The sequence below is a fragment of the Budorcas taxicolor genome, chromosome 1 (assembly GCF_023091745.1).
Source record: "Budorcas taxicolor isolate Tak-1 chromosome 1, Takin1.1, whole genome shotgun sequence".
Lineage (NCBI taxonomy): Eukaryota > Metazoa > Chordata > Mammalia > Artiodactyla > Bovidae > Budorcas > Budorcas taxicolor.
In genome coordinates this window covers 176,092,122-176,107,199 of record NC_068910.1, presented here as the reverse complement: position 1 = coordinate 176,107,199, position 15,078 = coordinate 176,092,122, and the positions used below count along the sequence as shown (strand labels likewise).

Here is a 15,078-nt window from a genome sequence, read left to right as displayed (position 1 = left end):
TGGGTCTTTTCATGCTCTCCATCATTACAGAATGTGAATGACCTTGACACAGAAAGCATGACAAAAGAGAACACAGTGGGTCCAGTCACCTCCCCCACAAGAAGCCCATGGAATCAGATTCCCAGTGGGGAAAAGAGGCTGAGACATCTCACCACAGATTTTTATAAATCTGATCATTGTTTGGTTCTGATTAGTCCAGATACACAATCTTGCAAGAAGCAAGCACAATAAAGAACACCAGTACCTTTGGGAAAAGGACATCACTTGAATCCAAAATGTTAGTGGACACAGACTGGCCTGACATGGCTCTAGAGAGGACCAAGGAGAACTGCCAGGGGTAAGGAGGGTGGGATTCCATCTATTCAAAATCACATGACCTGAGTCCCTATTACATGTACAGCCTGCTGCTGCTGCTGCTAAGTTGCTTCAGTCGTGTCCGACTCCAGGCTCCCCTGTCCCTGGGATTCTCCAGCCAAGAACACTGGAGTGGGTTGCCATTTCCTTCTGCAATGCGTGAAAGTGAAGTTGTTCCGTCGTGTCAGACCCTCAGCGACCCTATGGACTGCAGCCTTCCAGGCTCCTCTGTCCATGGGATTTTCCAGGCAAGAGGCACGTGGAACAGCACAGACAGTACTCTGAGAATTAAAATCAGAGCACCAGTCATTCCCAGAGACAAGCTGGGGAAGAGCTCATTTCAGTTAAGTCACTCAGTCATGTCTGACTCCTTGCTACCCCATGGGCTGCAGCACGCCAGGCTTCCCTGTCCATCACCAACTCCGGGAGCTTGCTCAAACTCATATCCATCCAGTTAGTGATGCCATCCAACCATCTCATTCTCTGGCATCCCCTTCTCGTCCTGCCCTCAATCTTTCTCAGCATCAGGGTCTTTTCCACTGAGTCAGTTCTTCGCATCAGGTGGCCAAAGTATTGGAGTTTCAGCTTCAGCATCAGGCCTTCCAATGAATTTTTAGGACTGATTTCCTTTAGGATAGACTGGTTTGATCTCCTTGCTGTCCAAAACCACAGTTCAAAATCATCAATTCTTTGGCATTCAGCTTTCTTTATAGTCCAACTCTCACATCCATACATGACTACTGGAAAAACTATAGCTTTGACTAGATGGACCTTTGTTGGCAAAGTAATGTCTCTATGAAACAATAAGTCAGATAATTCAGAGAGGCTTCCTAAGGCTTGTGGGGGTAGCACCCATAACAGTGTAAGAAGAGACAGAGTCAGAGGTCAGCAGGTCTGGGAGAAGGACAGGAGCAACTTCATACCCGGCCCATCCTCCAGGGCCCGCAGAAATCCACGTGCAGAAACATGGAGCTAGGAAAAGGGGCAGGGACCAGGCAGTCACTCGCGTCCCCTCACCAAGAGTCCTCAGGGCAAGGGAAGCCAGGCCTCAGCTAGAGGAAATTAGAAATGGACATTGGGTGGGCCTGAAGGGAGACAGTAGGTCCTCTTTGCAGAGTCCTAGGTGACAGAGGGGTCAGGGTAAAACCAAGTATTCACAGAAGATGGAACCAGAGTCTTGATCATCTCACCACCAATGAGAAACGGGCTGGGGTGTGGCTCAAAGGCCTTTGCTTCCCCCATCTCTCTTCCTAGTACCAAAATCTGAGGATTTTGAATTCTTCTTCAAGGGGAAGAACTATAGCAGGGCCAGAAGAATGCCCACCCTCAGCCCCGAGCCAGGAGTAAGGCAGGAGACAGGATTTAAATGAGTTTGACTTTAACATTTCAAACTTGACTAGACCTCAACTAGGCTTCCCAGGTGGCACAGTGGTAAAGAACCCACCTGCCAATGCAGGAGATACAGGAGACTTGGGTTCAATCCCTGGGTCAGGAAGATCCCTTGGAGTAGGAAATGGAACCCACTCCAGTATTCTTGCCTGGAGAAATTCACGGACAGAGCAGCCTGGCAGGCTACAGTCTATAGGGTCACAAACAGTCAGGAGCAACTAAGCACACATGAGCACACAGTACCTCAATAACCAAAAGTAGCCAAAAAGTATTAATAGAATTTGCCCAAGATGTTGCAAAGATTATTTTTCAAAGTAGTAATTGGTGAAAAATAGAACAATTTTGTGCATGTTAGTGTTAGTCACTCAGTCGTGTCCAGCTCGTTGTGATTCCATGGTCAGTAGCCCACCAGGCTCCTCTGTCCATGGGATTTCCCAGGCGAGAATACTGGAGTGGGTTCTCATTCCTTTCTCCAGGGGATCTTCCCAACCCAGGGATCAAACCCAGGTCTCCTGCATTGCAGGCAGGTTCTTTACCATCTGAGCCACCAGGGAAGCTGTTTTAGTAATTGGTGAAAAATAAAACAACTTCGTGTATATGCTACAATAAATTGAGAATGCTCAATAAACAAGTTATAAATGGAATGCCCATCATGAGAAAGAAAGAAAAAAAGGGGGGAAGAGGAGTAAAAATAATGAATTTTGAATTTTGATATAAAAAGCATTTCACTGAGGTTTTGAGAATTTTCTCTGTCTCCAAGAGATGAAGGAAGAACATCATGTGATCAAAAGGTTATAAAGTAAGTCTGCCTCACCAGCTCACAATAAAGTTTATGTCTAACTACACACAAATGTCTACATTTGTTAAGGCCTGAATGGCAAACTCTAACTTGTCTCAAGCGAGGAATAAGTACATAGGCCAATTTGGCTGGTTGCTGCTGTTCGGTCATGTCCAGCTCTTTGCAACCCCGTGGACTGCAGCACGCCAGGTTTCCCTGTCCCTCACCATCTCCCGGAATCTGCTCAAACTCATGTCTATTGAGTAGATAATGGTCAGTTAATTAATAGCAAATTCCTTAAACAGCCTCTATTTAAAAGTGGCCTGAGGAGGGGAGGTGGGAAAACAAGCATTTCTTGACATTTTAACACTTAGGAAGACGTTTGGAGGTCATCTGTCCTAAATAGCAGCATTTGCTGACATGGAAACTTGGTCCAAAGCACAAAGTTCACAGCAACCCAGTGGGAGGGTGACCCCTGCAAGAGGCCTCCATCTCTTTGCTGAGCCCTCACTGCCTCTGGCTATTTGCAAGATGCCCTTAACATCACAGACCTGTCCTCCAAGCTTTCTACCTGAGTATGGGGCTAAAGAGGAATCCACTGGGCAAAGCTGCTTCCAAAATTAGTTCTATTAAATTTATAACATGTATGTATATTATACATTCTCTCCTTTAAGGCCTTTTTAACTCTTTGTCTCAATTTGTCTTTGAAATTTTTTCCATGTAGTGTTCCTCTCCTGGAGAAGGCAATGGCACCCCACTCCAGTACTCTTGCCTGGGAAATCCCATGAGCAGAGGAGCCTGGTGGGCTGCAGTCCATGGGGTCGCAAAGACGCGGACACAACTGAGCGACTTCACTTTCACTTTTCACTTTCATGCATTGGAGAAGGAAATGGCAACCCATTCCAGTGTTCTTGCCTGGAGAATCCCAGGGACGGCGGACCCTGGTGGGATGCCATCTATGGGGTCGCACAGAGTTGGACACAACTGAAGTGACTTAGCAGTAGCAGTGTTCCTCTCCAAGAAATAATACTTTTGATCTTAATGATGCCCACAATATCTTGACTATCATTGCATTAATAGATATTCTCTATGCACTGGTATTTTTCTGGACCCAGAAGAGAATGTTTATAACAGTCATTGGCTGGAAAAGCCAGGCTTTGAGGTAAAGCGATGACACTCTAATAAAAAGAAAAAAAAAAAAAAAAAAGGTAGTAATGCCCCAAACCCCTAAAGCAGGCAGGCTGCTTAAGTCATAACTTGCTAATAAACTGGTCTGAATTAATAAGAACCCTAATTCACTTCTGTATAACTTCATTCTCCTTACATATTTACCTGGCAGGATCTGACAGGATGGAATTCCAGTAAGGTAAATCTCTCCACTCTTCTTCTGTGAATAAATGACATTTGTCCTAAAAATCTGTCAGTCCTTGCTACTGGTCTCTCTATGCTCAGGAAGGACTTAGGAACACATACACACACACACATCCCAACCCCCCACCACTTCCACCCAAAGGGACATGCTGCTTTTTGCCAGTGCAAAGGTAACTACAAATTTTACAGTCAAATAAGAATCCTACTTATGTTGCTTTTCCAATATCACAATTATAACAAACAATGCTAGAAATAAAAATTAAGTCACCTCCAAGGTGACTTGGAGAAACTCAAATGTTTGAAAAAGCTTTTGTACATTAGAAATTATATATGTTAAATAGCAAATATACTGATAATTGGTTTAAGAATCTGTGTCCCAAGTCAGAAAAAAATGAAGCAATTCACAACAGCCAAGAGAAAGAGCTGAGGATACAGGTCATTTTCAAATGAGAACAATTTACGAAAATATAAGCCATTAAAGCAAGGTTCATACTATATAAATTATTCTTTGCCCAAGTTCTTTCTCTATCAAACAAATTAGAAACAAAATCCAACTAGAAAAAGCCTCTAGCAACTGGCTTCTTTGATAGGCTTATAATCCCTTTGGATTCAATAGACTCACTAAAAGTCGGGGCAAAGGACAGACAAGTGGGAAATTTAAAAAAAAAAAAAAAAAAAAACCTCATCATAATTCCTACCAGAGGTCTTCTCCTCACTGACACAGAATTATAAGTCAATTCAACCAGCTCATTACTGTTAGCCAGCACCCACCATTTCCTACCTGTTCCAAATATTCTATTCCTAGATCAGGATTGTTGCAAAAATGAGAAAAGAGAAAAGACTGGACAGAAACTGAAGGTTAGTGTTACTCTTTGGTTTGTGGGATTATGGGTAATTTTCTACACTGTTCCAATGAGAACTCACTTCCTCTATATTCAGAAAAGGAGGCTATGAATGCACTTTATGAACTGTGAAACAGTATACAAATGTTACATTTTTATTTTTACTTTTATTGACCTCTATAACCCACCTGTAAGCTATGTGATCAACCTAGATGTCATATTCAAAAACAGAGACATTACTTTGCCAACAAAGGTCTGTCTAGTCAAGGCTATGGTTATTCCAGTGGTCATGTATAGATGTGAGAGTTGGACTGTGAAGAAGGCTGAGCGCCGAAGAATTGATGCTTTTGAACTGTGGTGTTCGAGAAGACTCATGAGAGTCCCTTGGACTGCAAGGAGATCCAACCAGTCCATTCTGAAGGAGATCAGCCCTAGGATTTCTTTGGAAGGAATGATGCTAAAGCTGAAACTCCAGTACTTTGGCCACCTCATGCGAAGCGTTGACTCATTGGAAAAGACTGTGATGCTGGGAGGGATTGGGGGCAGGAGGAGAAGGGGACGACAGAGGATGAGATGGCTGGATGGCATCACCGACTTGATGGACGTGAGTTTGAGTGAACTCCGGGAGTTGGTGATGGACAGGGAGGCCTGGAGTGCTGCAATTCATGAGATTGCAAAGAGTCAGACACGACTGAGCGACTAAACTGAACTGAACCAAAGCTATGTGAGAGCTTGCAGGTGCTCAGTGGCTTTAGAGAGTTCTAGGAAAACATCTACCTCTGTTTTATTGACTATGCCAAAGCCTTTGACTGTGTGGATCACAACAAACTTTGGAAAATCTGAAAGAGATGGGAATACCAGACTACCTAACCTGCCTCCTGAGAAATCTGTATGCAGGTCAAGAAGCAACACTTAGAACCAGACATGGAACAATGGACTGGTTCTAAATTGAGAAAGGAGTACGTCAAGGCTGTATATCGTCACCCTGCTTATTTAACTTATATGCAGAGTACATCATGCAAAATGACAGGCTGGATGAAACTCAAGTTAGAATCAAGATTGTCGGGAGAAATATCAATAACCTCAGATATGCAGATGATACCACCCTTATGGCAGCAAGTGAAGAGGAACTGAGGAGCCTCTTGATGAAAGTGAAAGAGGAGAGTGAAAAAGTTGGCTTAAAATTCAACATTCAAACAATGAAGATCATGGCATCCAGTCCCATCATTTCATGGCAAATAGATGGGAAAACAATGGAAACAGGGACAGACTTTATTTTCTTGGGCTCCAAAATCAGAGATGGTGACTGCAGCCATGAAATTAAAAGACGCTTACCCCTTGGAAGAAAAGCTATGACAAACCTAGACAGTATATTAAAAAGCAGAGACATTACTTTGCCAACAAAGGTCCGTCTTGTCAAAGCTATGGTTTTTGCAGTAGTCATGTATGGATGTGAGAGTTGAACCATAAAGAAAGCTGAGTGCCAAAGAACTGATGCTTTTGAACTGTGGTGTTGGAGAAGGCTCTTGAGACTCCCTTGGACTGCAAGGAGATCAAACCAGTCAATCCTAAAGGAAATCAGTCCTGAATATTCACTGGAAGGCCTGATGCTGAAACTCCAATACTTTGGCTGCCTGATGCGAAGGTCTGACTCACTGGAAAAGACCCTGATGCTGGGAAAGATTGAGGGCAGGAGGAGAAGGGGATGCCAGAGAATGAGATGGTTGGATGGCATCACTAACTGGATGGATATGAGTCTGAGTGAGCTCCGGGAGTTGGTGATGAACAGGGAAGCCTTGGCATGCCGCAGTCCATGGAGTTACAAAGAGTTGGACATGACTGAGCCACTGAACTGAACTGAGTGGCTTTAGTCGTATCCCACTCTTTGCGACCCCATGAACCATAGCCTGCCAGGCTTCTCCATCCACGGGATTTTCCTAGCAAGAATACTGGAGTGGGTTGCCATGCCCTCCTCCAGGAGGTCTTCCCAACCCAGATCTCCATCATTCAAGGTGGAGTTTTTATCACTGAGCCACCAGGGCAGCCCACCTAGTCCTCATTTTAAAGTGGTTCTTTTCTCCTGGGAATACTACTTAAGTATGCATATTCTAAAAGTCTATTATCTTGCAGAGGAAATGGTTCTTTTCTGTTTATAATGAATGGGGTTTTGTTTCTTTTTGTTTGCCTTGGTTTTGTAAGGAGAGTTACCAGCAGCCCTGGAGAAGCTCCTCTAAAAGAAATCTGACCTTTCTAACTCAACACGTCCTGTCCCCTGTCTTTTCTCAGAAATGTTCAGACATTATAAAAATGATATCAGTAGTGCTCCCTTGGCTTAAAATATACTAAGAATCCTCACAATTCTCCATTAAGTTAAATAAACTTCTGTCTTCACAGGCATTACTTTTCTGCAGAAGTAAATGTACAGCAAGAGCAGAAGCATCATACTTTCCTGAATTACACAGCCTTTGGCACAGAGATCCAAAATGATACTTTATACTATCAGAAATACTTAAGGCTACTCCTTTACTATAAATGAAGCAAACATAATTCTAATTGGTTTTAATCCTTTTAATCTTGAGAAGACTTGCTATCTCTAAATCCTCTCAAAAGAGTAATTCGTCAATGTAAGAAGGAACGAACTCATATTTTAAGTATTCTGCTGCCCCCTTGTGTATCTCACGTTTAGAGACAAGACAGCTCACGGAACACATACAAGTGTAATCCTCAGAAACACTTCAGTGGAATCTTGGAGCCTAGAACTGGAAAGAACCTAAAAAATTATGGGGAACGACATGCTCATTTCACAGAGGAGAAAACTGAGATCTGAAGGATTATATAACTTGGTCAAGATCAGATACGGTTAGTTAATAGCGGAGCAAACACTGCTGAATAGAACTTCAACCTCTCAGAGTGTTCATTGCTCTATTAAAATGGAGATGGAGCCTGGAAGAAAACAGTGGGGTTCTGGAGTTAAGCAGATATGAATTTGATTTTAGATCACCACTTTGCAACGGTCCACAAACCTCTTTCCCCATCCATAAAGTGGGATGAATAATAACTATGGCAAAGGTGTTAAAAGGATTCAGTAGGACTGTGTTTCTCAAGCCATCAGCATAACTACCAGCAATACGGTAATTCACTAAGTGGTAACACAACTATAAAAATACATAGAAAATTGTTTTACGTTGTTATAGCCTTTAGATGTCTAGACAAACGTATTCTAAAATAACAAATGAATAAAACCTGAACTTTTTCAAAACTGGCACAAAACTTGGAAAAAGAATACAATTTTTCTAACTCCTGTGTTTCCTTGATTATCATATTTTTTTTATTACAAGTAAATTTGTAACAGAAAACACCAACCACACTTTGTAAGAGCAAACAAATTTGTAAATTTTTAACAGCAAACACTGTGTGAGAGATGAAGCTAGGAACAGGGTCCTTAGATGAGGCTCACAGGAAAACAAAACAGAACTCAGTGCCAAAGAGTTAAGTTACAATATTGTCATCTCCTTTGCTAAAAGGTCTTCAACGATACCATGCTGAGAGAGAGTCAGCCTTGGGTAGAGGCTAAAATATTAGCTATGACTTTGCTAATAACTGGTTATGCCAACTTGGGCTGGTCTTTTCCTCTCTTCCTCCCTTTCTTGACCTGTAAATGATGGCATCTGAGGCAATGGCACCCCACTCCAGTACTCTTGCCTGGGAAATCCCGTTGGTGGAGGAGCCTGTAGGCTGCAGTCCTTGGAGTCGCTAAGAGTCGGACACGACTGAGCGACTTTACTTTCACTTTTCACTTTCATGCATTGAGAAGGAAATGGCAACCCACTCCAGTGTTCTTGCCTGGAGGATCCCAGGGACGGGGGAGCCTGGTGGGCTGCCGTCTATGGGGTCTCACACAGTCGGACACGACTGAAGTGACTTAGCAGCTATCGAGCAAAGTTCCATAGCAAGGTGGTATAATGAACGTGAAAAAAACATGGCAAAGCATGCTTTGACAAAGTAGAGTTAAGTTTATCTTGAAGTTAATCTAAAGCAATAAAAAACATTATGTCTGCACTAACTTGAGGAAGAAAAACCAAACTGACAAAGTAGAAGGCAGGTTAGGTTAAGGATTCTGTTCAGCAGCACTCTACTCATGAAATCTCTCTTCTCGCTACAGTTCCACTAGCTCTTGATGGAGATCACTCCCAAAATCCCGCCAACACACGCGTCTCTTGAGTCAGTTTCACCCAAAGGAATCCTGATATCAGGATTGACAGAGCTTACCCCTAACTGTCTATCGTAAGACAAATACAGCAGCAGGGTAATGTCAATTCATCTTAGTTTGTCATGAAAATGACTAATGTTGACCATTCTGATTTATAGCCGCACTTGTCCACCCTGTTACATGAAAATGACTAATGTTGACCATTCTGATTTACAGCCGTAGTCGTCCACCCTGTTACATGAAAATGACTAATGCTGACCATTCTGATTTACAGCTGCACTCGTCCACCCTGTTACGGTTACATGCCATGACCTGTTCTGTTTTGTACGGTACCTGATGGAACGCACACACCAGGCTGATTGATGATCCACCAATATTAACTGAATACTACCTGTGGGTCTAGCCCCTCAAATTTCAAACATCAGAGAGGAAGCATTATGACTGGAGTTGATAGCATGAAGAGGAGGAAAGGCCCTGACATAAACTAACTTTCAACGTAGAAAGTGACGATGCGGTTATGGTTGTTGAGGTGAGGCATGCCGATTCCAACTGTGGGCAAGGAGTCCTGTGGGGCTTCTTGGGTAATTTTTCATCAGCAAGTTAACTTAAGCTCTTGGTTCAACCCAATAATTATACCACATTTGCATCCGGAGTGCTGGAATAAAAGTGCTGTGAGAAACAAAAGATCCAACTACAGGAGCAGAAAAGGCAACTCACCATGAAACGGACTGTTGTCCACCAGAAAATGCCTGCGGTACTGCACACAGGTCCTTTTCTCCAAGTTCCAGTAACTCATTGTCAGAAGATTGCTGGCACAGCATCAAAACCAAATTGCCCTGTCAAGGGAAACAGAAGGAGACAAAAAATGAAGAAAGCGGCAGCCACATGCCTACACTGGCCGCCTGATGCTGTCAGTCCCCAGGGCTTTGGGGACAGCACACAGGGCTCCCGCCTCCTCCACACGGGGAGCTGGTACCCCCCAGCGCCCCAAGAAATTCCCCCAAAGTTTTCCACCCAGCAGAAGGTCCTTTAACACACCACTGGAGCTTTTTCTAATAGCGCCTTACAGGGCTCAAAGTTACCGCTGTCCTGGGGGAAAACCAATCCACCACCAGGGAACAAGTTTCAAGACTGGTTTCTGTGCTCCAGGCCTCGCCCACTCAGCCAGGACTCAAACCAGCCCGTGCTGGTCGCTTTTCAGGAAAGCTCAACTGCAGGAGGGAAGGTGATAACAGAAGAGTGACTGTCATCCCCAGTTCCCGACTTTTTAAGTCACCACCACTCTGGAGGACTACATTTATGATCCGTCCATGGAGATCTTAGAAATTGTAACGTGTCCATGTAGCCAGGGGTCAGGCAAACAGTAACAAAGCTCGTCTCCCTCTTCTGGACTCACTATGGGTGCCACTTAGGACCACTAGGGCCTGCCTCTGACCAGACTGAGCTTACTTGTATAACCAGAGCCGAGTACACAAGCAGTGGATCTGGCTTCTCCAGAAGGTTTGCCCCTCCACAGACAGAAACACAGTGCTAACCAGAGCAAGGACTTGAAAGGCAGAGCTGATGAATTAAACGCCTCCAAAAGCTGTGTGCATAACAAGGTTCCCTTTGTTCCCAGCATTTGGTGAAAGCAACTTTTCAGAATTCCAACTCCTTTTCTGATCACAAAATAAAGCCAGGGAAAACCAAGCAAGGCTGGCATGAAGGAAAACCCACAGGTGGGTAACAATTTGTCATCTGTCCTATTAAAGCAATCTAGGCTTTTGTAAAGGCAGTCAGTAAGTGCTGATGAAAATAAACGAGCAGAGCTGCGCCTATTCATTAATGGAACCACAACTAGTAGAGGTTCCTAAAGCTCTTGCCAGCGCTTCTCCTTGGCTCCCGATGTTCATTCTTCCTCCCTCCCCTAACCACAACATCACTTACCCTTTCTCTGGCTCCAGGGGGAAGTGCCCGCTCTGGCTTCCAGAGTCAGAGCAAATGATTTTCTCCTCCTAACTCCCCACTTCCTCTAACCCCACCCCACCTGACTTCTGTAAAGACTCAGCGGGTAAGGAATCTGCCTGTCATGCAGGAGACGTGGGAGACAAGAGTTCGATTCCTGGGTTGGGAAGATCCCCTGGAGGAGAAAAATGGCAACCCACTCCAGTATTCTAAATGAAAAATCGCAGGGACAGAGGAGCCTGGCCGGCTACAGTCCAAAGGGTCACAAAGAGCCGGGCACAACTGAGGGACTAAGCACACAGACACTTGGCTAAACCTGGCTGCTTCTCCCACTCCCTCAGGCTGAAGATGAGTCCCATCCCACCAAGATAAAATCACCCATGCAACCAACTGTAAAATAGGACAGAAAACAAATCATTATAGAGACAACCCTCCCTGCCCTCTCCCCACCCCATACGCCATACTACAAAGATTTTTTTTTAAAGTATTCTAGGTATATAGTTAGCTATACGCACCAATTTTTTTTAAACTCAGTACTGAAATACATCAAAAATACTTTCATCCAAAAATCCCCACTTGCCTCATTTCATGTCCCTTTCCTGGAATGATAACTTTGGCTTGGTGTGCGTCCTTTCAGTCTTTTTATGCATTTACTTATTTATACATATATTCATTTCGGGGCTTCCCTTGTGGCTCAGATGGTAAAGAATCCACCTATGAGGGTGACCTGGGTTTGATCCCTGAGTTGGGAAGGTCCAATGGAGGAGGGCATGGCAACCCACTCCAGTATTCTTACCTGGAGAATCCCCATGGACAGAGAAGCCTGCCTGGCATGACACAGTTCATGGAATTACAAAGTTTTGGACACGACTGAGCAACTAAGCACAGCATATTCATTTCTATATATATCCATGTATTCAATTTTGCATATATGTGTATATTATGTTTTTAATAAGAATACCTTTTTTTTACGAACTAAAAACACTTTTCAGTAATACCAGTAATAACTATTTCCTACAAAAGTATATTCATGATTTATATTAGAAATATTTTAGGTTATCCAGAATTAAGGAGAGCTCTGCCTGTATTCATGCTAATTTTTCCTTACTAACTTGATCTTATGATTTGGGTTTTTATTCTTTATTTTATTTTTATTTTATTCTTTTATTCTTTTTTATTTTTTATTTCAGTCTTTATTTTGCTCTCTCTGTTCATTTTTAATCCAAGAAAGATTAGTGGGATGGGAAAATGAAAAAAACTAAGGCGCATTTGTACAGAGTTAAAACATACACACACATACCTGACCCTCATTTGGCCCTTCCTTTTAATCAGATGAAGGCAGAGATGAGGACCTTGGAGTGAGTGACTCACTTCTGCTGCTACTTCTGAGTAGCAGCGGGACTTAAAGTTGTATGTTTGGATGACGCGCTCTGCTGGGTAGGTGTTTTTAAGAGGAGGGGACTCAGTTTAAATGATTAAACAAGAACACAAAGATAAGTAATTGAACACTATGGTCACCAGGCTGTGTGTCCCCTATTTTGGTTAATTACTGGCATGTCTTACCTCCCCTGGCATCTGTTTGCTGCTGCAGAGCAGACAGTAAGCTGCCTCTGAGTTGTGCACACACTACAGGCCCTCGGTAAACACGAGTGACGCCTTCATCATATGCCCCACTTCCTGAATTCCCTCCAGTCTGAGACTGAAGGAAGTGCCCGCTCTGGCTTCGAGAGTCAGAGCAAATGATTTCAAAATTGAGAGGTAATGGAGGCGGAGGTAATGAATGGAGTCAGTAGGGCAGAGGCAGGGGGAACAACCGCTATGCAACAATGCCAACCTTAACCACAACCAGAATTAGCTGAGCCAGAGGCCGGGTGCTCACTGAGGAAGAAGAAGTAATTGAAAGGGACCTTAGAAACCAGCTCAGCCAAATCTCATGCAGTGTAGCCAGAAGGAAAGTAGGTGTAGCTCAGAAAGTAGGTGTAACTTGCAAGACCGCATTGCTAGCTCCTCAAGAAAGCTAGCAGGAACTCCAGGCTCAGCAGTCCCAAACCAGGAGTCTTTTGAGGGTTTTGTGATCCCATTTGTGTGAACATAATGGGTGAAAATTGCCACTAAAATACACTTTCATTGATTTAATATTTGCTATTTAATATACGTTACATTTGGAACTCTATAGAACTTTTAAATCGCCAATCCTTATTAAAAAATTAATAATTGGTAGTGACTAAGGAATATCACCTAAAGAAACAACTCATTAAAACTAGTTTCAAATTCTGCCTTTGAAACATGGTTTATCTAAATTTTTTTTAGTGGATGGGAAAGTCACAGAAAATGTTTATATGTCTGTATTTATCTTTAACAATTTATTTTTATCCATTTTTAGTGCTTGAAGCAAGTAGAAAACCCAAAAAAGAACTTATATAGTGGTATCACTTATCAGCCAAAGACAACTGCCATGGACACGGTGGTCCTTTTTTTAAAAAAAACAAAAACTAAATTCTATTTTTTGAAGCCTTTTTTCTTCACTTGATAACTTACTAATATATTGTGACATTCTAGCCATATGAATAAACATATTTCTACAGAATTATGTATGTGATTTGAATAAGAAATTATAATCAACTCTACTCAGAATCTCTCACCTCCAAAAACTCTAAAGCAGCAACAAGAAATAAAAGAAGCTAAGTAAGGATGCAGACAGGAATCATGTTCAGTACAATTGCTCAGTCATGTTTGACTCTTCCCAACCCCATGAACTGCAGGCACGCCAGGCCTCCCTGTCCATCACCAACTTCCGGACTTCACCCAAACTAATTTCCATTGAGTCAGTGATGCCATTCAATCACCTCATCCTCTGTCATCCCCTTCTCCTCCTGCCACCAATACCTCCCAGCATCAGAGTCTTTCAAATGAGCCAGCTCTTCGCATCAGGTGGTCAAAGTATTGGAGTTTCATCTTCAAAATCAGTCCTTCCAATGAACACCCAGGACTGATCTCCTTTAGGACAGACTGGTTGGATCTCCTTGCTCTCCGAGGGACTCAAGAGTCTTCTCCGACACCACAGTTCAAAAGCATCAATTCTTCAGCGGTCAGCTTTCTTTATAGTCCAACTCTCACATCCATACATGACCACAGGAAAAGCAATAGCCTTGACTAGACGGACCTTTGTTGACAAAGTAATGTCTCTGCTTTTGAATATGCTGTCTAGGTTGGTCATAACTTACCTTCCAAGGAGTAAGCGTCTTTTAATTTCATGGCTGCAGTCATCATCTGCAGTGATTTTGAAGCCAAAAAAAATAAAGTCAGCCACTGTTTCCCCATCTATTTGCCATGAAGTGATGGGACCGGATGCCATGATCTTCATTTTCTGAATGTTGAGCTTTAAGCCTACTGTTTCACTCTCCACTTTCACTTTCATCAAGAGGCTTTTGAGTTCCTCTTCACTTTCTGCCATAAGGGTTGTGTCATCTGCATATCTGAGGTTATTGATATTTCTCCCGGCAATCTTCATTCCAGCTTGTGCTTCCTCCAGCCCAGCGTTTCTCATGATGTACTCTGCATAGAAGTTAAATAAGCAGGGTGACAATATACAGCCTTGACATACTCCTTTTCCTATTTGAAACCAGTCTGTTGTTCCATGTCCAGTTCTAACTGTTGCTTCCTGACCTGCATACAGCTTTCTCAAGAGGCAGGTCAGGTGGTCTGGTATTCCCTTCTCTTGAAGAATTTTCCACAGTTTATTGTGATCCACACAGTCAAAGGCTTTAGCATAGTCAATAAAACAGAAACAGATGTTTTTCTGGAACTCTCTTGCTTTTTCCATGATCTAACAGACGTTGGCAATTTGATCTCTGGTTCCTCTGCCTTTTCTAAAACCAGCTTGAACATCAGGAAGTTCATGGTTCATGTGTTGCTGAAGCCTGGCTTGGAGAATTTTGAGCATTACTTTACTAGCGTGTGAGATGAGTGCAATTGTGTGGCAGTTTGAGCATTCTTTGACATTGCCTTTCTTTGGGATCGGAATGCAAACTGACCTTTTCCAGTCCTGTGGCCACTGCTGAGTTTTCCAAATTTGCTGGCATATTGAGTACAGCACTTTCACAGCATCATCTTTCAGGATTTGAAATAGCTCAACTGGAATTCCATCACCTCCACTAGCTTTGTTCGTAGTGATGCTTTCTAAGGCCCAC

The 15,078-nt window shown here is 43.0% G+C and overlaps 1 protein-coding gene across 1 annotated transcript in view; it reads right to left on the bottom strand.

Annotated features, from left to right (window-relative positions):
* The window catches only part of PLCH1 (phospholipase C eta 1), a 291,635-nt gene that overhangs the window by 206,286 nt on the left and 70,271 nt on the right, over positions 1-15,078 (bottom strand). Inside the window, exon 2 of the mRNA XM_052637717.1 lies at positions 9,662-9,780. Coding sequence (XP_052493677.1) covers positions 9,662-9,740 — 79 coding nt within the window. The 5' untranslated portion in view covers positions 9,741-9,780. The remainder of the gene's footprint in view (positions 1-9,661; positions 9,781-15,078) is intronic.